The sequence below is a fragment of the Crotalus tigris genome, unplaced genomic scaffold (genome assembly GCF_016545835.1).
Source record: "Crotalus tigris isolate CLP2741 ecotype Arizona unplaced genomic scaffold, ASM1654583v1 scf7180000018523.1292444, whole genome shotgun sequence".
Taxonomy (NCBI): Eukaryota; Metazoa; Chordata; class Lepidosauria; order Squamata; family Viperidae; genus Crotalus; species Crotalus tigris.
Genome location: NW_024097056.1, coordinates 182,818 through 206,349, shown reverse-complemented (window position 1 = coordinate 206,349; position 23,532 = coordinate 182,818). Strand labels below are relative to the sequence as shown.

The window sequence follows — 23,532 nt, the reverse complement described above, 5'->3', positions numbered from 1 at the left end:
TGTGTTTGTGCTCCTACATATACAAAGCACAATTCTGGAGTCAAATCTAAGTAATCCTCAACCACACTGTTGGCCTTTCCTAAACAATTCTAGAAACTAACTTTTCATATGGTTCTCCAATGTGATCTTCCAATTAGAATGAAATTATATACCCAATGAACATCTAACTTTGTCTTTCAAAAGAAGGTACTTAACCATCTTCTTTTTCTACACCAGCAAGATAATTAGACATTTTAAAGAAAGCGTGCACTAATTTCTTCTTCGCAGGTGTGACATCTTGGTCTTTCAGTTTGTGAATTACACAAAATGGGATAGTGTAAAAAATACAGAAAGAGAAACCAGCATTTCTATGAAGATAGTCGAGTTAGGTTTCTCCAATTCCTCAATAATCTTCTTTCCGTGATGCAAAGAAAGTAATATTACTAGCCCTTCATAAAGACAGTTTCGTAGAAACAGCTCCTAACCGTTACCTATTTCTACCACCTTAAATACAAGCTTAAGTCAATCACGTACTGGCGACCATACCCACGAACCAACTTTAAGTAGAAAAGAGACATGAATATAGATACATAAGTCATGAGGTATAGACTGCTGAAGATGTGTTTCTTTATCTGGAACATGGACTTACTTTGGTAGACTTAAGCTTTTTCTCATATTGAAGTCTTTCCCTGTCCATATCTTCTACTTTTAGGCGCAAATCATTAACCTCCTGCATCAAATCCTGTTTTGAAGTAAAAGAAATGAACAAAGAAGATTTGAAAGTCATGAAAACGAGTAGGAAAATGCACTAGACACAGCTGAGCTACTTCTTCTATCTTCAAGGGGCAGTTTTAAAATGACATCAGCCCTGCTGGTGCAGTGGTTAGAGGACAGTATTGCAGGCAAACTCTGCCCATTGCCAGCAGTTCGATCCTGACCGACTCAAGGTTGACTCGGCCTTCCATCCTTCCGAGGTCGGTAAAATGAGGACCCAGATTGTTAAGGGCAAGATGCTGACTCTGTAAACTGCTTAGAGAGGGCTATAAAGGACTATGAAGCAGTATGTAAGTCTGGTGCTATTGCTATTGCTACCTACCGGGCCTTTCCCATTTCTTTCCTTCTCCTTTCCTTTCCTTCACTTTCCTTTCCTTACCTTTCCTTTCTTTTCCTTTCCTTTCCTTTCCTTTCCTTCCTCCCCTTTTTCTTCCTACCGAGCTGTGGTGGCACTGTGATCAGAGTACAGTATTCCAGGCTAACTCTGCCCACTGCCAGCAGTTTGATCCTGACCGACTCAAGGTTGACTCAGCCTTCTATCCTTCCGAGGTCGGTAAAATGAGGACCCAGATTGTTGAGGGCAACAAGCTCATTCTATGAACCTCATAGAGCAGGGGTAGGCAACCTTGGCTCTTTTATGACTCGTGGACTTCAACTCCCAGAATTCCTGAGCCAACACGGCTCAGCTTGAAAACCTCTCTCTTTCCCCTCAGCATGGCTGGCTCAGGAATTCTGGGAGTTGAAGTCCTTAAGTCATAAAAGAGCCAAGGTTGCCTACCCCTGTCCTAGACAGTGCTGTGAAGCACTATGGAGTGGTACGTAAGTCTAAGTGCCAGTGCTATTGCTGTTTAGAAAAAGGTGGACGCCAATGAGATGGGAATATCTAAGCAAGCCAACTATCTGGGAACTATACAATGAAGGAAGAGCATTCCCCCAAACTCACTGCAGAAAGCCAAATACAACATCCCAGAGTATTAAAGCAGCTACATCCTCTAAGGCACTCAAAGCAGCTGCCTCAAAGGACATCCCTTTGATCTTGACTTTAATAGGGACGTTGAAAGAGAAACTCCATGGAGTTTCTTAGTAAAAATAATGAAGTAATTTGCCATGGCATTCTCCCGTTGTTTTTTTTTCCCAACTTCCCAGTGTAAGCTCACAGTCCAATTTTCTCCCATTGTCTCATATTCAAATATTAACCATATCTGGCCTTATTTAGCTTTTCAAAAGCAGCCAAGGCTGAGATACTCTGGGGTCCTTGGGGCTTTCTGAGCTTGGTGGTTTTCTTGCAGACATTTCATTGCCCAACTAGGTAACATCATCAGTGCTGGAAGGGAGGGGAGTTGGTCTTATTTTTATATAGGGAGGAACTACGAATGTTAGACAAACAAGCTAAGAATCACCAACAGCCCAATGAAGAAACCACCAAGGCTACTTCCATCAACATCGATAGGGCAAGGCAGTAGTATATAAACAGAGAGCAAGCCCTACTCCCTTCTAGCACTGATGCACCTAGGTGGGTCATGAATGTCTGCAAGAAAACCACCAAGCTCAGAGAGCAGCAACAACCAGCAATAATTCGACTCTGAGCTACATTTATTCTCTTCTATGAGATACAATCACCTGCCTAGATTTTACGTAGTAAAAATCTGCTGATCACATCAAATCTTACTTCCAAAAGAAGGACTTGCCATTAGAAGACATCAGCTCAGAGATGAGAACAGTTAAAATATGAGCATTCAAAGAGAATAATTCCAGATTTTTTTTTCTTACCCCAGATTTCCCACATACAGCAACCGCAGATCAAAAATTAAAACTGCAAAACTTTTGGCTCCCTCAAATGTCACTGAAAAACTGCATTAAAAATAGGCATCTCACAGAGATATTCACATCAAGCCTCCCTCTCTCTCTTTCCTCTCTCTTTCTCTTTCCTCCCTCTCTCTCTTTCCTCTCTCTTTCTCTTTCCTCTTTCCTTTCTCTCTTTCTCTTTCCTCCCTCTCTCTCTTTCCTCTCTCCCTCTCTATCTTTCCTCTCTCCCTCTTTCCTCTCCCTCTTTCCTCTCCCCCTTTCTCCTTCTTTCTCTCTTTCCTCTTTCCTTTTTTTCTCTTTCCTCTCTCTATCTTTCCTCTCTCCCTCTTTCCTCTCCCTCTCTTTCCTTTCCCTCTCTCATTCTCTTTCCTCTCCCTCTTTCCCTCTTTCCTCTCCCTCCCTTTTTTCTCTTTCCTCTCTTTCTCTCTCTCCCTTTCTCTTTCTCTCTTTCCTCTCCCCTTTCCTCTCTCCCTCTCTCTTTCCTCTCCCTCTCTCTCTATCTTTCCTCTCTCCCTCTTTCCTCTCCCTCTTTCCTCTCTCCCCCTTTCTCCTTCTTTCTCTCTTTCCTCTTTCCTTTTTTTCTCTTTCCTCTCTCTCTCTTTCCTCTCTCCCTCTCTTTCTTCTCTCCCTCTCTCTTTCCTCTCCCTCTCTCTATCTTTCCTCTCTCCCTCTTTCCTCTCCCTCTCTTTCCTTTCCCTCTCTCTCATTCTCTTTCCTCTTTCTCTCTCTCCCTTTCTCTTTCTCTCTTTCCTCTCCCCTTTCCTCTCTCCCTCTCTCTTTCCTCTCCCTCTCTCTCTATCTTTCCTCTCTCCCTCTTTCCTCTCCCTCTTTCCTCTCCCTCTTGCTCTCATTCTCTTTCCTCTCCCTCCCTCTTTCTTTCTCTTTCCTCTCTTTCTCTCTCTCCCTCTCTTTCTCTCTCTTTCCTCTCCCCCCTCTCTCTTTCTCTCTCTCCCGCCGTCTCCCTCTCTCTCAGGTGACCACATCATTTCCTTTTTATTTCTCCTAGACATAAACTTCCTCTTAGCACCAGTTTTGGAAAATGAAAAACAAAAATGAGGAAAGAAGCCACGCTTTGCTGTATTTTCAGGCAACAAAATTATTCTTGCTATTTCCTACCAGGATTGTGAAACTGTTTGATTTTAAAACCTCTGCATGCCAAACTTTTCAAACAAGGGCCTTTACGCATAATTCCCACATTCTTGGTAGCCACAACCTGACATAATGGAAGGAATTTGGGTGGCCATTAAAATAATCATCCCAGATGTTCTCCTTTTCACTTGTAAAGTAGGAACACTTAGGACTGCATGTGCTACTCTGTGTAACAAGTTCTCACTGAGTTTCAACTTTCTCCATCGCTACACATGGTTCTTGACTTACAACCTTTCATTTAGTGTCCATTCGAAGTTACAACAACGGCATTGAAAAAGTGATTTATGACCGTTTTTCACACTTAACGACCGTTGCAGCATCCCCATGGTCACGTGATCAAAATCCAGAGGCTTGGCAACAGACTCGTATTTATGACGGTTGCAGCGTCCCGGGGTCAAGTGACCACCTTTTGACAAGAAAAGTCAATGGGGAAGTCAGATTCACTTAACAGTTTAACAACTGCAGTGTCTCACTTAACAAGTGTGGCAAAAAGGTCGTAAAATGGGGCAAGACTCTTCTCTTGCTTAGCAACAGAAATGTTGGGCTCAGTTGTGGTCATAAGTCAAGGACTATCTGTGCTCCATCTCACTGAAGACCTCCTTTGAGTTGAGAGAAAAAAAAAATCCCTGCGGCAACCAGATCACATCCAGTTTCCAGGTGGAAAGAAACAACACAACACGATTTTTTTTCAACAGTCAGTTACTAGCCATGCTGAACCTGGCTTGACTCACATCTGCATCTCTGAATTTGTCTTCACAATCCATCCTGTCCTTTTCCACTGCAGTCAGCTTAAGCTTCAGGTTGGAGACTTCAGCCATGAGATCCAACTTCTGAGTTTCAAGAGATGTTCTGCTTAAGAGCTCCTGTTAAAAATGAAAAAAGAGAATCAATGGTTTAAAGGAGGGAAGAGAAAGATGGGGTGTCTTTGAAGGTCCTATCAAATGAAGAGGGAGAAAGGGGGAGGAGGGAGAGAAGGACAAGAAGGAAGAAGGGGGGAGGAGGTGGAGGAGGAGGAGGAGGAGGAGGAGAAGGGGGAAGGGGGAGGAGGAGGAGGGAAGGGGAGGAGGACGACGACTATGGGGTCCTTGGTGCTCTCTGAGCTCCGCTGTTTTCTTGCAGACATTGCATGACCTAACTAGGTGCACCTGATGGTGCTACCTAGTTGGGTCATGAAATGTCTGCAAGAAAAAAACAAGCTCAGAGAGCATCAAGGACCCCTCTGTTGATATGTGGGCCAGCATGTGCTGTGTGCGCGTCAAAAACAGAGGGGAGATTGGTGAGCTTTTTGCCCCCCTGTCATCGCTGTCGAGTATCAGCTGAATCTTGAGGTATCATGGCAGATCAGAGGTTGGAGGAAGTGCGCACAGAGTTTATAAAGCGTTTTAACAAAGCTATCATCAGCCAGCTCTTGGATGATCTGCTCCGTGAGAAAATCACGGAGGATGAAGAGGTGGAAGAAGTGAATACGAAAGATAAGAGGCAGGACCAAGCAAGAATTGTGATCGATAATGTGAGAAGAAAAGGGCCTGAAGCTAGCTGCCGTTTTATTGCCTTCCTCCAGAACCGAGATGCTTTCTTGGCTGGACAACTGGATCTCCAAAACTTTCCTGCTGGACAGTGATGGCGAACATTTTGGGCTCGGCGTGTCAAAAATTCAGAAAAAAACTAACTTGACTCTGCTGGTGTGTCAACGCCCTCCCCATTGGACAAAGGAAAAACAATTCTTAACAAAGTGTTGCTTTGGATAATGAAATGGGCAGCACATAAATGTAATAAATAAATAAATAAAAACTCACATAATTTGTAAAAAAAAAAAAAAAAAAGAGGGGAGAGTCTACCAAACAAAACCCCTAGATTCACAGACAGACGTCGGCGGTACCTGCTGTAACATTTCTTCCGTTGCATTCAGCTTCTCTCTGTTTTCCTCCAGGCACAATTCCAAATCCCTGATCTTCTCTCCCTGAGCATCCACTTGGTCAGTAAGGACACTCACCTGTTCAAAAAAAAAAAAAAAAGAATAATGAAAACAATGGCGCCACTCAATCTCTGAGTACGCCCACCAGAGAAATGTGCTTTTTTCACAGTCATTACACACTGATTTGATGTTTTTGGGAAGGTATTGATAGCAACTCAGGATTCTTTAACTATCTGACTCATAATTGATACCCTCCACAAATTTGAAGACATCATTGCTTGCTCGAATACAATCAAATCAAATTTATTACAGTCCTAAGAATAACAGAATAACAGAGTTTGGAAGGGACCTTGGATATTCTCAGTCATCTAAGTCATGGCTGTCCCAAAGGCGGGTTGTTGCTGTTTTTTCCCCAAAAAGCTGAAAGAATGGAATCCTTCCGTTCAGTCAGAACTGAAGAAGCTTCTTGGATAGGAAGCAAAACGTCTTCAAAGAAAAAAAAGAAATTCCAGTTGCTTTTTGAAAAAGCACCTTTGGGACCAATCCCCTGCTCAAAGGCTGGAACCAAACAAAATATTGAATAAAAAAAAGTATGACATCTTTCCTTGCTCTAATAGATAGTTTTAGAGTCTCGTTTTTGGTCTAAAGCAGTGGTTCTCAACCTGTGGGTCGGGACCCCATTTGGGGTCGAACGACCATTTCACGGGGGTCGCCAAACCACACTGTCCACCATTTTTTTCCCTTTTCCCTAGCTGTCCTACTCCCTCTTATTGGTGGCCACACCCACTTGGGGTCACCACAACATGGGGAACTGTATTATGGGGTCACAGCATTAGAAAGGTTGAGAACCACTGGTCTAAAGGGATTACAAAGGAGAATTCCCATCCTACACGAATATGTTGTTGTTAGTTGCGAAGTCATGTCCGACCCATCGCGACCCCATGGATCACGTTCCTCCAGGCCTTCCTGTCCTCTACCATCTTCTGGAGTCCCTTTAAGCTCACGCCTCCTGCTTCAGTGACTCTGTCCAGCCCCCTCATTCTCTGTCGTCCCCTTCTTCTATTGCCCTCCATCTTTCCCAGCATTAGGCTCTTCTCCAGTGAGTCCTTCCTTCTCATTAGGTGGCCAGAGTACTTGAGTTTCAACTTCAGGATCTGACCTTCTAAAGAGCAGTCGGGGTTGATCTCCTCTAGGACTGACCGGTCTGATCGCCTTGCAGTCCAGGGGACTCGCAGGAGTCTTCTCCAGCACCAGAGTTCAAAGGCCTCCATTCTTTGGCGCTCAGTACACGAATATAACTGATGTTATTTATGTGTAAAATAGGCCTGAAAGCAATGGAACTCACCGGTCAATATATGACTTTAAAAGCTCAATGTGGAAGGTCTTCTAATCAACAACTTAGGGAGACAGCTGCCTACATTTTTCTTTTCTGCAAGGGCTATTTAATCTTACCCTCCACTGATAGCAGCCAGAGAGGGGAGCCTCTTTGAATAATGTTTTCAGCAACTCAAGAGTTTCTTTGATTAATGTATCTAATTCTTGGAGGAACAAAGAAAGCTATGTGCTGCAAGATAACAGCACTGATTTAAATCTGTCCGAAACATGGACTTAAACTTTAGTTAATTGTAAACTCATTATATAAGGCGAGATGATGAAGCTGAAGACAAGGGTTAACAAGATCCTACTAAGAAATTATGGGATTTGGCATGCTACATGCTAGAACCTCCGAGCACACGTGCTGCATCAGAGATGAATCAAATGTTGATAACCGATGAAAGAACTCATTCTGAACCCATTATATCCGAACTGTACATAAAGTGATTTTATATCATTTTAAGCTTCTCGTCTCCTCTTTTGAGTGATGTGCCTCTGCTTATTTGTGTGCAGAAATAAAAAGATAATGATGATGATGATGATGATGATGATGATAATAATATGATCCATAATAATAATAAAGTTGGAAGGCACCTTAGAGGTCATCTAGTCCAACCCCCTGCTCAGGCAGGAAACCCTATACCATTTCAAACAAATGGCTGTCCAGTCTCTTCTTAAAAACTTCCAGTGTTGGAACATTCACCGCTTCTGGAGGCAGGTTGTTCCACTGGTTAATTGTTCTAACTATCAGGAAGTTTCTCCTTAGTCCTAGGTTGCTTCTCTCCTTGATTAGTTTCCATCCGTTGCTTCTTGTCCTGCCTTCAGGCACTTTGGAGAATAGTTTGACTCCCTCTTCTTTGGGGCAGCCCCTGAGATATTGGAACACTGCTATCATGTCACCCCTTGTCCTTCTCTCATTAAACTAGACATACCCAATTCCAGCCACCATTCCTTATATGTTTTAGCCTCCAGTCCTTTGATCATCTTCTCTGCACTCTTTCTAGAGTCTCAACATCTTTTTTACATCGTGGTGACCAAAACTGGATGCAGTATTCTAAGTGTGGCCTTACCAAGCCCTTGTAAAGTGGTATTAACATTTCATGTGATCTTGATTCTGTTAAGGCAGCCTAGCACTGTGTTGGCTTTTTTGGCAGCTGCAGCACACAACTGGCTCATATTTAAGCGATTGTCTGCTAGGGCTCCAAGATCCCTCTCACAGTTACTACTATTGAGCAAGGTATCCCCTATACTATACCTGTACATTTGGTTTTTCTTGCCTAAATGTAGAACCTTACTTTTTTCACCACTGAATTTCATTTTGTTAGATAGCGCCCAGTGTTCAAGTCTGTCCAGATTCTGCTGTATCTTAAGCCTGTCTTCTGGCTTATGACTTTCTGACTTGGGTTTTGTTTGGGTTAAGGGATCTGGAACATCCACAGCTAACATCGTTATCTTTTTCTTAGCCTGTTACTGATTCCCTGATAATTTATAGTTCCTAAGCTTTCTTAGCAACCCTTCTAAGATAGTTCTGCAAAATCTACTTGAAAAGTGCTGCTTGTACGCAACTCCCTGTCAACAAAAAAGCTTTATTAGGCAGAGAGAAAGAAAGAACATGCCAAATTGAAAAAGCACTCACTTGCAGAACAAGAGATTCCTTATCACTTTCCAGCCGAGTCAGCCGTTCCTGGTAGACATCTCCGTTAGCAGACAAATGTCCATTAATCTGGAAAACAAAAGGAAAAGATTAGGTCAGTGATGGCGAACCTTTTAGAGACCGAGTGCCCAAACTGCAACCCAAAACTCGTTGGGTGCTGAGTGGGTGTGGTGCATTGGGTGGGCGTGGCTGCAGTGGTAACGGCAGACTGTGTGGGACTAAAAAGTTCAATCAATCAATTCCAACTTTGAGAGATCTTTTTTTTCCCCACGAGAAGTTGAAATTGATTGAATTTTTTTGTGGTGTGTGCACACAGCGGCGGAGGCCTAAAGCGAAAAGGTTTTATAAAATCCAGCTGAAGGCCTAGGACTGGGGCAATGGCCCACGTGCCCACAGAGAGGGCTCTGCGTGCCACCTGTGGCATGCGTGCCATAGGTTCGCCACCACAGGATTAGGTTGATGTCAGGTGGCTTTCTCAATCCATTTAAAAGACCACAACAAAGTAAAAAGGAACCACAAAGGTTGAATTCAAGATCCCTTCCCACCCCGTACCCCATATATTTGTTTTCTGTTTACTCTTTTATATCTCACAAAACTCCAAGATGATACCAAAGATGATTAGAGGATTGGAGGCTAAAACTTATAAGGAATGGCTGCTGGAACTGGGTATGTCCAGTTTAATGAAGAGAAGGACCAGGGGGGACATGACAGCAATGTTCCAGTATCTTAGGGGTGGCCACAAAAAAAAGGGAGTCGAGCTATTCTCCAAAGCGTCTGAAGGCAGGACAAGAAGCAATGGATGGAAACTAACCAAAGAGAGAAGCAACCTAGAACGAAGGAGAACTTTCCTGACAGTGAGAACAATTAAATCAGTGGAACAGTCTGCCTCTAGAAGCAGTGAATGCTCCAACACTGGAAGTCTTTAAGAAGAGACTGGACAACCATTTGTCTGAAATGCTATAGGGTTTCCTGCCTGAGCAGTGGGTTGCACTAGATGACCTCCAAGATCCCTTCCAACTTTATTATTATTATGGATTATCGCACAGTCAGCCAGATGTTCAGACTGGATTTGGCATTTTGTCTACCTATCGAGTCCTTACCCAGGACCTGGGATAGGCAGATGTGGATGTTTGATGGTATTACAGATATCGTCGCAGGATGGAAGCAGTTCCTAGTAAGGCCGCCTTTTGCAATTGACTAATAGCGAATTCGTCAATGCCAATGGTGTTGTTGTTGTTGTTGTTGTTGTTATGGATCATCGCACAGTCAGCCAGATGTTCAGACTGGATTTGGCATTTTGTCTACCTATCGAGTCCTTACCCAGGACCTGGGATAGGCAGATGTGGATGTTTGAGGGTATTACAGATATCGTCGCAGGATGGAAGCAGTTCCTAGTAAGGCTGCCTTTTGCAATTGACTAATAGCGAATTTGTCAATGCCAATGATGTTCAAGTGGTGCTCCAGTTGTTTTGGGATTGCACCCAAGGAGCCTCTGACTATTGGTACTACCCTAGCTTGCTTTTGCCACAGTCTTTCTATTTCTATTTGTAGGTCTTTGTATTTTTGTTATCTTTTCCAGTTCTTTCTCTTCTACTATTATTATTATTATTATTATTATTATTATTAAGTTGCAGAAATTGGGTATGTTTAGTTTAGTGAAGAGAAGGACTAGGGGTGACATGATATGGAGGACCATATCTCAACAACAATTTTCCACGCGAGAATGGTTTCACAGTCATGGAAACACAATACAAGATTTCACTGAAGATGTACATTCAAGATCAGATCGCATATAATCTTATTTTCCAGTAGATGGCATCTTTGGACTACTGCAAATCGAGCTTCTTATGGAGAACTTTCATGTCACCCTCAGAAGAGACAACCACAATTTTTGTTGTTGTTGTCTCTCTCAGTCACGTTCTGCAGGGCTGCCTAGCCATCTAACTACTGGCCTGCGAGCTAATTTTTAATTTTTCAATTTTAATGGATGGACAGCGCAAGATTGGAACTGCAGACTTGGGCTCAAGCTCATATTTCTAAACCTTCCTTCCAACAGAGAACTGGATGGCCTAGATCATCATTTTTAATATCGGGAGTGACCTTCACAATATTAATTGGACATCAGCTTACATGATGAATTATGGAAGAGGTGAAAGTAATTACAACAACAGTAGCTGAACTGGTCATTCCTCCTAAAATGCTGCAACTAGCAGATGCTGCTTGCAAGATAGTAAGAATGCAATGCAATCCCACCGGCATTGTCAGTTTAACATCAAAAGTCAGTTACATGAGAAGATAGCAACCCTCTATCTAAATTCTTTTTCTTTCTTTCTTTCTTTCTTTCTTTCTTTCTTTCTTTCTTTCTTTCTTTCTTTCTTTCTCCTTTTTTCTCTTTCTCTTTCTTTCTCTCTCTTTCTTTTCTTTCTTTCTTTCTTTTTCTCTTTCTCTTCTTTCTCTTTTTCTTTCTCTTTCTTTCTTCTTTCTCTTTCTTTCTTTCTCTCTTTCTTTCTCTCTTTTTCTTTCTTTCTTACTCTTTCTCTTTTCTTTCTTTCTTTCTTTCTTTCTTTCTTTCTCTCTCTCTTTTTTCTCTCTTTCTTTCTCTTCTTTCTTTCTCTCTCTTTCTCTTTCTCTTTTTTCTTTCTTTCTTTCTCTCTCTTTCTTTCTTTTTCTTTCTTTCTTACTTTATCTTTCTCTTCTTTCTTTCTTCCTTCCTTCCTTCCTTCCTTCCTTCCTTCCTTCCTTCCTTCCTTCCTTCTTTCTTCTTATTTATTTCTTAAATTTATAGGCCACCCATCTCACTCTGCAAAGCAACTCACTCATCACAGATAAAAGTAATAGGGAAGCGCAAAATCTTGTAAAAGACTCAGAGACAAATTGCATGGCAACGCCATCAAATTTTGACAAGCATGTCGCATCACATCACACTGCACTTATGTCAGACGCACTAAGGCACTTCCGGGTTGAAAGGATTAGTGGGTGAGATCACCGTTGCCTGGAGGACACCCTGTTGGGAGCTGGTGCGAAGTACAGGAGCTCAACCTCACCCCACAGCAGCGCTTGAGTCTCCACCGCAGGCTTGCTAACCTTCAACCCAGCGTTCTAACCATGCAAGCCACCATGTTCCTTTGAGAAGTATGTTAAAGTATGTTAAAAAAAATCCTGGGATCTTTTTAGGCTAGCCCAGGGGTAGGCAAGCTTGGCTCTTTTATAACTCGTGGACTTCAACTCCCAGAATTCCTGAGTCAGCCATGCTGAGGTGAAAGGGAGAGGTTTCCAAGCTGAGCCATGCTGGCTCAGGAATTCTGGGAGTTGAAGTCCATGAGTCATAAAGCGGCCTAGGCCTAGCCCAGGGGTAGACAACCCTGGCTCTTTTATGACTCATGCACTTCAACTCCCAGAATTCCTGAGCCAGCCATGCTGAGGGGAAAGGGAGAGGTTTCCAAGCCGAGCCATGCTGGCTCAGGAATTCTGGGAGTTGAAGTCCACCAGTCATAAAAGAGCCGAGGTTGCCTACCCCTAGGCTAGGCCCACCATTTCTTTTTTTCACTATAATTTAATATTACCCATTTGTTCGTCTCACCATTTGGTTTTGCAGCCATTCCATCAAAACCTCTGCTGTCGAATCGGGGACCTGGCACCGCAATCCTTCTTTTTCATCTATTTCCATCATCTCCAACAAACCCCGAAGGTCTTCCACCAGATGCAGAACTCGCAAGCTTCCCATGAATGGAGACGTTGGGGATTGGCAATCAAACAAGCCATTGGAGTATTCCAGTGCTTTGGACCCTGGAGAACAAGAACAAGGGTGAGAATAAGAAGGCTAAAACGTACGAAGAACTGCTGCGGGACTTGGGTTTGGCTAGTCTAAAGAAAAGAAGAAATAGGGGAGAGATGATAGCAGTGTTCCAGTATCTGAGGGGCTGCCACAAAGAAGAAAAGGGGGTCACGTTGTTCTCCAAAGCACCAGAGGGAAGGACGAGAAACAATGGTTAGAAAGTGTCACAGAGAGAAGCAACCTGGAATTAAGGAGAAACTTCCTGACAGTGAGGACAATTATTAGGTGGAACAACTTGTCTCCAGAAGTTGTGAATGCTCCATCACTGGAAGTTTTTAAGAAGAGATTGGACTACCATTTGTCTGAAATGGTATAGGGTTTCCTGCCTGAGCAAGGGGTTGGACTAGATGACCTCCAAGGTCCCTTCCAACTCTGTTCTGTTTTGTTCTATTCCTTATTCTATTCCTTATTCTATTCTACATTCTATTCTGCTCTATTCTGAATTCTACTCTATTCTATTCTACATTCTACATTCTGTTCTATTCTATTCTAATTCTATATTCTACTACATTCTGCATTGTATTCTATTTTATTCTGTTCTGTTCTACATTCTATTTTATTCTGTTCTATATTCTATTCTGTTCTACTCTACTCTACTCTATTCTACTCTACTCTACTCTACTTTACTCCTATTCCTATTCCTATTCCTATTCTGTTCTGTTCTGTTCTGTTCTGTTCTGTTCTATTCTATTCTATTCTATTCTATTCTGATGCATGAGTGATATTCTACTTTATTTATGGAGTTTTCAACGCACGGTTGGCTCCTTGGACAAAAGGACACTAGCAGGATACAGACCAAGAACCATGCTAACTTACTACTTTAATTGGGATTTTTTTAAAAAAAAATTCTATTACCTTGCTATCAAATCTTTACAATCTGTGCTGTCCCCGGATCTGATAAGAAAGCAGCAAATGACGGAATTGACCGATTGAAAACAGAAAAGGATTTTTTTTTTAAAAAAATGGGATAAGATGAAACTCTGGACGATCATCAGACAGGCTGTCAAAAAACCCTCAAACTTGACAACTGACTTATATCCAAAGCCACCGTAAACACTCAGAATGTACTACCACTACCAAATATCAATTACCAGGAATTACCTTGGACTGAAAGAGCAGAATGAATATAAATGCCTTGGAGTAAAATAGTTCCAACATAATGAAAGCAAGTAAGTTGAGTTTGATTTCTTTCCTAGATCAGCAGAATTCCCGATAAAGGTGGTCCTCAACTTACGACCACAATTGAGCCCCGCATCTCTGTCGCTAAGCGAGAAATTTATTCTGAATTTTGCCCCCCTTTACGACCTCTCTTGCCCCAGTTCTTAAGTAAATCACTGCAGTCATTAAGTTAGTGACAGGGTTGTTAAGTGAAACTGTCTTCCCCATTGACTTTGCTTGTCAGAAGGTCATAAAAGGGGATTTCATGATCCTGGGACACTGCAACCGTCGTAAGTATGAGTCAGTTGCTAAACGTCTGGATTTGGATCATATGACCAAGGGAATGCTGCAACGGTTGTAAGTGAGAAAAAAGGTCATAGGTCCCTTTTTTCAGTGCCTTTGTTCACTAAACAAACTGTTTTAAGTCAAAAGACTACCTGTACTGGATCAGTCCCTATAGACCGGGATTCTTCAAATTTGGCCACTTTAAAGACTTGTGGACTTCAACTCCCAGAATACCCCAGACAGCATGGGGTGGCTGGCTGAGGAATTCTGGGAATTGAAATCCACAAAGTCTTAACGTTTCCAAGTTTGAAGACCCGCCTACCCTCAACCATAAGGTTTCTTCTTCTTCCTCTTCTTCTTCTTCTTCTTCTTCTTCTTCTTCTTCTTCTTCTTCTTCTTCTTCTTCTTCTTCTTCTTCTTCTTCTTCTTCTTCTTCTGCCATATCCATTATCGGACGTTGGCGATCATGTTGGCGATCCTGTTTTTATCAGCAGCCGCATGAACAAGTGCTGCTGAGTTTTATCCAAACCAGACCCTTAGATTTTGAAGCCACGATGTTCTTCTTCTGCCTGGACCTCGTTTGCCCTCAATCTTTCCCTGGAGGATTAAATGGAGTATGCCGTATTTTTCTGAGCGTCACATCACATGTCCAAAATATTCTAATTTTCGTTTTTTAATTGTTTTGATGATTTTCCTTGGCTTTCCCAGGCGGCTCATCCCCTCCTCATTTCTGATCTTGTCAGCCCAGCTTATACGTAACAGCCGCCTGTAAATCCACATTTCAAATGCTTCTAGTCTCTTCAGGTGGCCTTCTGTCAGAGACCAACTCTCTACTCCATGGAGCAGGATAGAAAAAATATAGCATCTGACAAGCCTGAGGTAAAATGTAGAGATAAGGAAGAAGGTGGTGGACGTTCTTCTACCTGCAATGATGCCATCCATCTGCTCCAAAGCTGCGGCCAGCATTTCACTCGCATCGCCCATCATGGTCATCCTTCTGTAGGGTAGCCACCGCTAATATACCTAGAACAACGAGGCGACAAAGAGTTAGGTTGGATTTGCACATTTCAGAAGCCAATCTGAAACAATCTGCAAATTCTGTTCACCGTTGGTTGAACATCACAGGTTAGAGACTATTAGAGACCATTTTCCCATAAGGCACACAATCCAGGTTTGCTCCAACCTAGCTTGGGCTGTAGGGACATGAAACTCCGGAGTGATGGGAGTGTGTATGTATGTCAAAAGAAAGGACTGCATTCTTGGTGGGAAACTTCTTTTCCCAAACTCATGCCAAGTTGTCATCTGTCTGGTTTGTGGAACATCTGTTTCCTTCCAGAACTAGCAGATGTCAAAAACATTCTCGGGAGAACGAAAACACTTAACAACAAAATTAACAAGCCACGTTCTTCGCCTCCGATGTAGTGAGCTGTACCTCACAAAAGGGTAGGCCAGAGGTAGGCAACCTTGGCTCTTTTATGAGTCGTGGACTTCAACTCCCAGAATTCCTGAGCCAGCCATGCTGAGGGGAAAGGGAGAGGTTTCCAAGCTGAGCCATGCTGGCTCTGGAATTCTGGGAGTTGAAGTCCACGAGTCATAAAGCAGCCTAGGCCTAGGCCAGAGGTAGGCAACCTTGGCTCTTTTATGACTTGTGGACTTCAACTCCCAGAATTCCTGAGCCAGCCAAGCTGGATATTCTTACTTTTCCCCCCCCCCTTTCAAATTTTACAAGCTACCCAGCTATATTTTCTGCAAGTCAACTTCTAGAAAGCTGGTCAGAAGACTGGAAGGAATTTCAGGTCTAATGCGATCACCGTTGCGTGCAGATTGTGTAAGAGCTGCAACGGTGATTATCTGCTAACCTTCCCCTACACAAGAGGTGCAATTTATTTATTTATTTATGAGACTTATATACCGCTTTAAGTGCAAGCACTCTCTAAGCGGTGTACACCAGTAAGCAATATATATATATATATATATTTACATTGCCCCCAACAATTTGGGTCCTCATTTTACCTACCCCGGAAGGATGGAAGGCTGAGTCAACCTTGAGTCAATTTGTAACCTGTATCCAACAAAGTCTTCCGATCCAGCTGACCACCGGCTAAAATTAATTCATAAAGTGTATGAATTCATGAACTATGAATTAAGTAAAATTGATTCCCTAAAGTATCTCAATCACGCACTTCGGTTTCCAGGAATTTGGGATTACGTTGCTCTTAGACCATCGTTAACGTGGTTGCATTTTGCAATTTCTGCTATATTCAGGGCACATGCAGTGGGGAGAATTCAAACCACAGTAGCAGATGGCATCCTGCTGAAAGTAGGGTGAATTCTCCAAAAATAGCACCAGATCGAAAAGTCCCCAAGCTGCTTATGTCATATTTTGGATGGAACAATATTCTACGCTGAGTGGATTGCACCTCAATCAATATTGGGTTGTTTGCTGTGACTGACCTCTTAATGAAATTCAGCTTCTTGGTCTGGCTTGCAACTCTGGCCTCTGGTAAACAGCCAATAGAATAAAAGGGAGTAACACAGCTAAGGAAAAGGGGGAAAAAATGGCGGACTGTGTTGTTTGGCGACCCCCGTGAAATGGTCGTTCGACCCCAAATGGGGTCCCGACCCACAGGTTGAGAACCACTGTACTAAATCTGTTTGCAAATTACTAATGTGTCCTCTGTATACTATGACAAAACAGTTAACAGGAAGCACAATAATGATTTAAGAGAGAGAGAGAGAAGGTTAAAGTTTCAAAAACCTCTGTTAACAAACTGTTACTGTAATCAGCTCGTAGGTATTTTTCCATGTCATCTTCCATTTCATCCTGGATCAAATATCCACATTTGTTGTTGTCGTTTTAATTCCATCTCTTATCACTTGTTATCCGATTAAATGTAACAGGTTCCATCTCCAAAATTGGTCTATCTTCCCAACAAAATCCAGATGTAATTAGTTCCCAATTAAGTGTAATAAATACATTTCCCCATTTCTTTCGATTATCCTAAGGCCAACTTCTAATGTTTTCTTAAAACATGACTTGCCTGGCAAGAAATCTGCTACTTTACATTTTGTTCACATACATATGCAAGGGCACGTAAGCACATCCGTGTAAATGTCAGAGAATAATAATATTGCCGCCGATCTGAAGAGTTGCCCAAGGCAAATCTTCTCCATTAAATTCTCCTTTTTTGAACCAAATAAATTTGCAAATACTGGCAAACTAAGGCAAAAGTATCAGGAATCGGGCACAGACCAGATTTATGCATTTCAGCAGTATTAAATTTTCCCTGTTGCAGTGGGAAAATCCTTCTCAACATTTTCTTACAGGCAAACTAAATTATATTTTAATTGAAACGGTCTAGAAACAAATGTAAGCATCTTCATAGGATGTCAAAAGTTCTCTTCCCCTGGAAGTGCCCACATTCAATCATCCCATCTGCAGGAAAAGTTAACAATAAAAAATGAAGAAGGATTGAATTAATGTTATATTGATATTAGGATCTCATTTTTTCCCCCTCTGGCATTCCTTTAGCTCAGTGGTTCTCAACCTTTTTAATGCCGCGACTCCCAACCGGTCGTAAGTCGAGGACTACTCAACTGGTGCAGCACCGTTTGCAGAATGGGTCTTTTGGCGGGCTCAGCAGGGCACAGACAGCCTGGACAATTCCTATTGGCTTTTGAAAGCCAATAGAATTAGACTCTATTCAAGAAAGTCTATTCTATTGGCTTTCAAAAGCCCATAGAATAAAAGGGAGTGGCACAGCTAAGGAAAAGGGGGAAAAAATGGCGGACTGCGTTGTTTGGCGACCCCCGTGAAATGGTCGTTCGACCCCAAATGGGGTCCTGACCCACAGGTTGAGAACCACTGCTTTAGCTTATCCTCTCGTCTTTGGTTTCTTTTAGTTCAGCTTCTTATTTATACTTATACTACAGCAAGTCCTCAACCTACAATCACAATTGGGCCCAAATTTTGTGTTGCTAAGTGAGACCTTTGTTAAATGAGTTTTGCCCCCTTTTCTTAATGAATCACTGCAGTCATTAAGATAGTTACACGGTTGTTAAGTGAATCTGGCTTCCCCCAATGACTTTGTTTGTCAGAAGGTCGCAAAAGGGGATCACGTGACCCCAGGACACAGCGACCGTCATAAATATGGGACAGTTGCCAAGCGTCTGAATTTTGATCAAGGGATGCTGCAAGGGTCGCAAGGGTGAAAAACGGTTGCAAGTGGCAGAACGCAGATCATGTGACCGCGATCACGTGACCGTGGGGATGCTGCAATGGTCGTAAGAGTGAAAATTGGTCGTTAAGTCACTTTTTAAGTGCTGTTGTAACTCTCAAATGGTCATTAAACAAACTGCTGTAAGTGGAGGGTTACCTTTATATGATACTGTGAGTCGTTTCTTTATTTGTTATAGTAACTTGTTTAGCTAACCATCTCGTAGTTGCAACTCTGGCAGCACGCATAGGGTTAAAACCAACCCCGCTCCTTTCTTCCCCCCCCCCCAAAAAAAGAAAAAAAACAGAAAGAAAAATAACATTTTAATAATGAAACCTGTCTGAAATCATAAGGCAGACCAGAACTCACAGAGGCAGGACTGACCTAACTTTTTTGATTATTGTTTAATAAACTTAAGTCTGCTACTCAGCTCAAATACATGGCTCTGGGTTGTTATCCAAGCCAAAATAAACACAATAGCCAAAATTATAAATAGCATGCCACTGACATCCAGGAACTAACAAGCACGTCCCAACTTCCAACCCCCACATGAAAGCCAACATCTTCAAGGTGTTACAAAATGCTTGCAGGGACCTCATGAGTTCCAGACATCAAGAATGGATATCCTTCACTCATAATAATATGACATTTTAATAACCATGAGTGAGGAAAGCTTTATAGACTAATATATAGTTTGTTGGTAACCTACTTATGAATGGGGATGGGGAAGGGAGGGGAAGAGAAGGAAGGAAGGAAGGAAGGAAGGAAGGAAGGAAGGAAGGAAGGAAGGAAGGAAGGAAGGAAGGAAGGAAGGAAGAAGGGAAGGGAAAGTGAATGGAAGAGGAAGGAAAAGGAATGGAAGAGGAAGGAAGGAAGGAAGGAAGGAAGGAAGGAAGGAAGGAAGGAAGGAAGGAAGGAAAGAGGAAGGGAAGGGAAGAGGAAGGAAAAGGAATGGAGGAGGAAGGAAGGAAGGAAGGAAGGAAGGAAGGAAGGAAAGAAAGAGAAAGAAAGAAAGAAAGAAAGAAAGAAAGAAAGAAAGAAAGAAAGAAAGAAAGAGGAAGGAAAGGGAAGGGAAGAGGAAGGAAAAGGAATGGAGGAGGAAGGAAGGAAGGAAGGAAGGAAGGAAGGAAGGAAGGAAGGAAGGAAGGAAGGAAGGAAGGAAGGAAGGAAGGAAGGAAAGAAAGAAAGAAAGAAAGAAAGAAAGAAAGAAAGAAAGAAAGAGGAAGGGAAGGGAAGGGAAAGGAAAGGAAAGGTAAGGAAAAGAAAGGAAAGGAAAGGAAAGGAAAGTCTGTAAATTGTTTGAAAACTTTTTGATTTTGAAGTAGGTAAAATGGACAGGTTAGAAGAGTCCGGTCTTAAACACCAAGCCAGCTATTTCGCAAACATTCTGAGACCAGAACACCTCAACTTTGCAACGCTTTGCACATTTCTAGTGTCAACTATTTTAATTACACAGAAAGCACTAATCCATTTCAAACACAAATTGCTTTTATCTGGCACCATATGAAAGAACATCGCAACCTGCCCATTTGGTTCAAGAAGCTTCATATCCAGATTATACCATTTATGTCGAAAGTGATTATCAAAAACATTTTTTTTTAAAGGTAGACTAAATATTGCAGTCAACTCTGCAGGGCTGAGAAAAGATTCTGTACGGAAAAACAGGCAAGAATTTAATACCAAGATCTACTGAATTCAGGTAGGAGCCCTCAACTGACGATCACAACTGATCCCCAAAATTTCTGTTGCTAAGCGAGACAGTGACTAAGTGAGCTTTGCTCCATTTTACAGGGGTTTTCTTTTCATGCCACCGTTGTAAAGTGAATCACTGCAGTTGTTAAATTGGTAACACAGTTGTTAAGTGAATCTGGCTTCCCCTTTGACTTTGCTTATGAGAAGGTCACAAAAGGGGATCACGTGACCCAGGGACTCTGCAACAGACATAAGTACGAGTCAGTTGCCAAGCGTCCAAATTTTGATCACGTGACCACAGGGAGGCTGCAACGGTCGCAAGTGTGAAAAATGGTCGTAAGCAGCAGAATGCAGACTCTAAAACAGGGGTGTCAAACTCAATTTCATTAAGGGCCGCATCAGCATTGCAGTTGCCCTCGGGGGGGTGGGGGGGTGGCTAGAATGGGTGCGGCCTACTGGGTGGGCGTGGATGGAGTGGGTGTGGCCTACTGGGTGGGCGTGGCCAGCTCTACATTGTTCGCGTCAAGGGTGCCTGTGGGGGCCTAGGCAGGAGTGGGACAGATCTGAGGGTCTCTGGCCGAAGGGGGTGGGACCGGGGCAAGCACCAAAGCATGGTCCATTCCTTCATTCCTCACAAAGGGTGACACCTCCCCAGCATGCGCCCAGGGGGTGGGGCCAACGCAACAGGGTCTGGTTCCTCGCTGTTTCCAGACGGTCTTGTGGAGCTAAGACTGAATGCGTTTCAGCATAGATGGCCACCACAAAATTGTACATTGGCTCCCGGCCGGCCTGGGCCAGGGCCAAGGCAGCGGGGGCCGTTCCCTCACTGTTTCCAGGATGGCTTCACGGGCCACATGAAACTACTTCGCGGGCTGCATCCAGCCCCCGGGCCTTGTGTTTGACATGTCTGCTCTAAAAGAAGAACCCACAACATAGGTTTAACAACCAGAAACCCATTAAATTAAAAAGATGCAAGAATAATATAATTTGCACACATAGACACAAATGTGAATTTTCATTCTTATTGTTTGCCGGACAGGGGAGGGAGGGAGGGTTAAAATCCAACTAAGCCTATGCTATTTTCATCACATACACACACAAAAAAACAGAAGCATAAACAGAAAACATGCCCTCAGATATATAAATAGAAATCCACACACACAAAAATACAAACATAGAAGAGCACCCTGGCCGCAGGAAATCTTAAACACAAATATCGGTCTCGCCCTTGAGTGCATCAAGAAGGCATTTTCACGGCTCACAAGCTTTATCAAAATTGCTCGAAAGGATGATTGTAGAGATTCACTCTCATATGCTACATTTTCCAAATTGCCCAAGAGAATTTCTGCCCACAGAGCTGAAAACCTGGCTGAAGTCAAGGCTAGACAACCACAGCCAATTCCAAACCCAAATAATTTTCCACAATTAGCCAAGGGTCACCTTATGATTCTTGGGAGTCCTAGTGGACAATCCCTTAAATAGGAGCCAGCTGTGTGCTGCAGCTGCCAAAAAAGCCAACACAGTGCTGGGCTGCATTAACAGAGGGATAGAATCAAGATCACGTGAAGTATTAATACCACTCTACAATGCCTTGGTAAGGCCACACTTGGAATACTGCGTCCAGTTTTGGTCACCGCGATGTAAAAAAGATGTTGAGACTCTAGAAAGAGTACAGAGAAGAGCAACAAAGATGATCAGAGGATTAGAGGCTAAAACATATGAAGAACAGTTGCTGGAATTGGATATGTCTAGTTTAACGAAGAGAAGGATGAGGGGGGACATGATAGCAGTGTTCCAATATCTCAGGAGCTGCCCCAAAGGAGAGGGAGTCAGGCTATCCTCCAAAACACCTGAAGGTAGGACAACTAGCAACGGATGGAAACTAACCAAAGAAAGAAGCAACGTAGAACTAAGGAGAAATTTTCTAACAGTTAGAACAATTAAATCAGTGGAACAATCTGCCTCCAGAAGCGGTGAATGCTCCAACACTGGAAGTTTTTAAGAAGAGACTGGACAGCCATTTGTCTGAAATGGTATTTAGGGCTTCCTGCCTGAGCAGGGGGTTGGACTAAATGACCTCCAAGGTACCTTCCAACTTTATTATTATTATTATTAACTGTTGAGCTTTCAACTCAATTTCTTAACTGTGCATACAAGACTGATTTTTGTCGTACATACATTTTGAAAATGCCAATTCTGCCCAGTTTCTATGCAATCTTGTTGCTACGGTTATGTGCTATTTTCCAAAGTTGTCGAGGAAAAACAAAAAGCTTTGTTTTTAAAATATCAGATGACTAGGTGAGCGATTCTCCACCACGATGCTTAAAGAAGGAACCACAATCAAAAACCTAAATCCTCCTGACATTCAAAGGTGGAGTGCTAAAGTATCTTTTTGCACCAAAATTACAGTCCTTTCAAAAAAAGAGCTCTACTTTAATTAGAGATCATTTCAAAATGAGGAATCTGTGACGTCTATGGCCCAAGAGGAGTTTGAAAATATTTCTTTAGTCATGTGGCTTTTTGTGGACCAAAATTGCTTGGGGGGGGGGACTGGAGAAACAGTGAAGACAACATCTGGAAATCTTTGAAGCTGTTTTTTGCTCACAAAAATGTTACTTGCCCTTTTCACAATCATCCCACCGGACTGAGTTGGTGCGCAACAACTGGGGGTCTTTCTAGATTCACAGCTCCTTCTAGATTGCAGCTGTGGGTGGAGTTGGGGGGCTTTGCACACAATGGTGTCCTTTCCTGGATCAGAGGACTCGCTCACAGTCACTCATGCCTTGGTCATCACCTGTTTGGACTACTGCAGTGTGCCCTACAAAGGGCTGCCCTTGAAGACTACGTAGAAACTTCAGCTGGTCCAGAATGTGGAATAACAAGAGTTGAAAGGGACCTTGGAGGTCTTCTAGTCCAACCCTGTGCTCATGCAGGAAACCCTATACCAGGGGTAGGCAACCTTAGCTCTTTTGTGACTCGTGGACTTCAACTCCCAGAATTCCTGAGCCAGCATGGCTCAGCTTGGAAACCTCTCCCTTTCCCCTCAGCATGGCTGGCTCAGGAATTCTGGGAGTTGAAGTCCACTAGTCATAAAAGAGCCAAGGTTGCCTACCCCTGCCCTATACCATTCCAGACAAATGGCGGTCCAATTTCTTCTTTAAAACCTTAAGTGATGGAGCACCCACAACTTCTGGAGGCAGATTGTTCCACTGATTAATTGTTTTGATTGCCAGGAAATTTCTCTTTAGGTCTAGCTTGTTTCTCTCCTTTTCAAGTTCTCATCCATTGTTTCTTGTCCTGCCCTCAGGGGTTTTGGAGAATAATTAGACCCCCTCTTCTTTGCGGCAGCCCCTGAAATATTGGAAGACTGCTATCATGACACCTCTAGTACGTCTTTTTCATTAAACTAAAAACTTAACGTACTGTGATGGGTAGCCCTAATACAACACCTCTGTTGTGAATCTGCACTAGCTTCTCAGTTTCTTTCTGTTGATTAACATCAAGTGAAAAGCAGAAAATAATAGTAGATTACGATAAATAATGATTTATGACAGATAAACGGCTTCCAGGATTTGGGGATATGGGTGTCCTGAAAACCAAAAGGAAGACTTCTGATAGGGAAGATTAAGATTAATCAGCTTCCCTTCCTGGAACGTTATTTAAAATTCACCTAGACTTGATTTAAAAAAAAAAA

General features: G+C 42.7%; 1 protein-coding gene across 12 annotated transcripts in view; it reads right to left on the bottom strand.

The window, feature by feature from the left end:
* PPFIBP1 (PPFIA binding protein 1) overlaps positions 1 to 23,532 on the bottom strand; it is a 106,540-nt gene that overhangs the window by 44,064 nt on the left and 38,944 nt on the right. For all 12 annotated transcript variants that reach the window (XM_039353420.1, XM_039353422.1, XM_039353425.1 and 9 more), the window contains 6 exons: positions 14,853 to 14,952; positions 12,232 to 12,437; positions 8,634 to 8,720; positions 5,588 to 5,701; positions 4,440 to 4,571; positions 629 to 721 (listed from right to left, as the gene is read on the bottom strand). In XM_039353420.1, coding sequence (XP_039209354.1) covers positions 629 to 721; positions 4,440 to 4,571; positions 5,588 to 5,701; positions 8,634 to 8,720; positions 12,232 to 12,437; positions 14,853 to 14,922 — 702 coding nt within the window. In that variant the 5' untranslated portion in view covers positions 14,923 to 14,952. The remainder of the gene's footprint in view (positions 1 to 628; positions 722 to 4,439; positions 4,572 to 5,587; positions 5,702 to 8,633; positions 8,721 to 12,231; positions 12,438 to 14,852; positions 14,953 to 23,532) is intronic.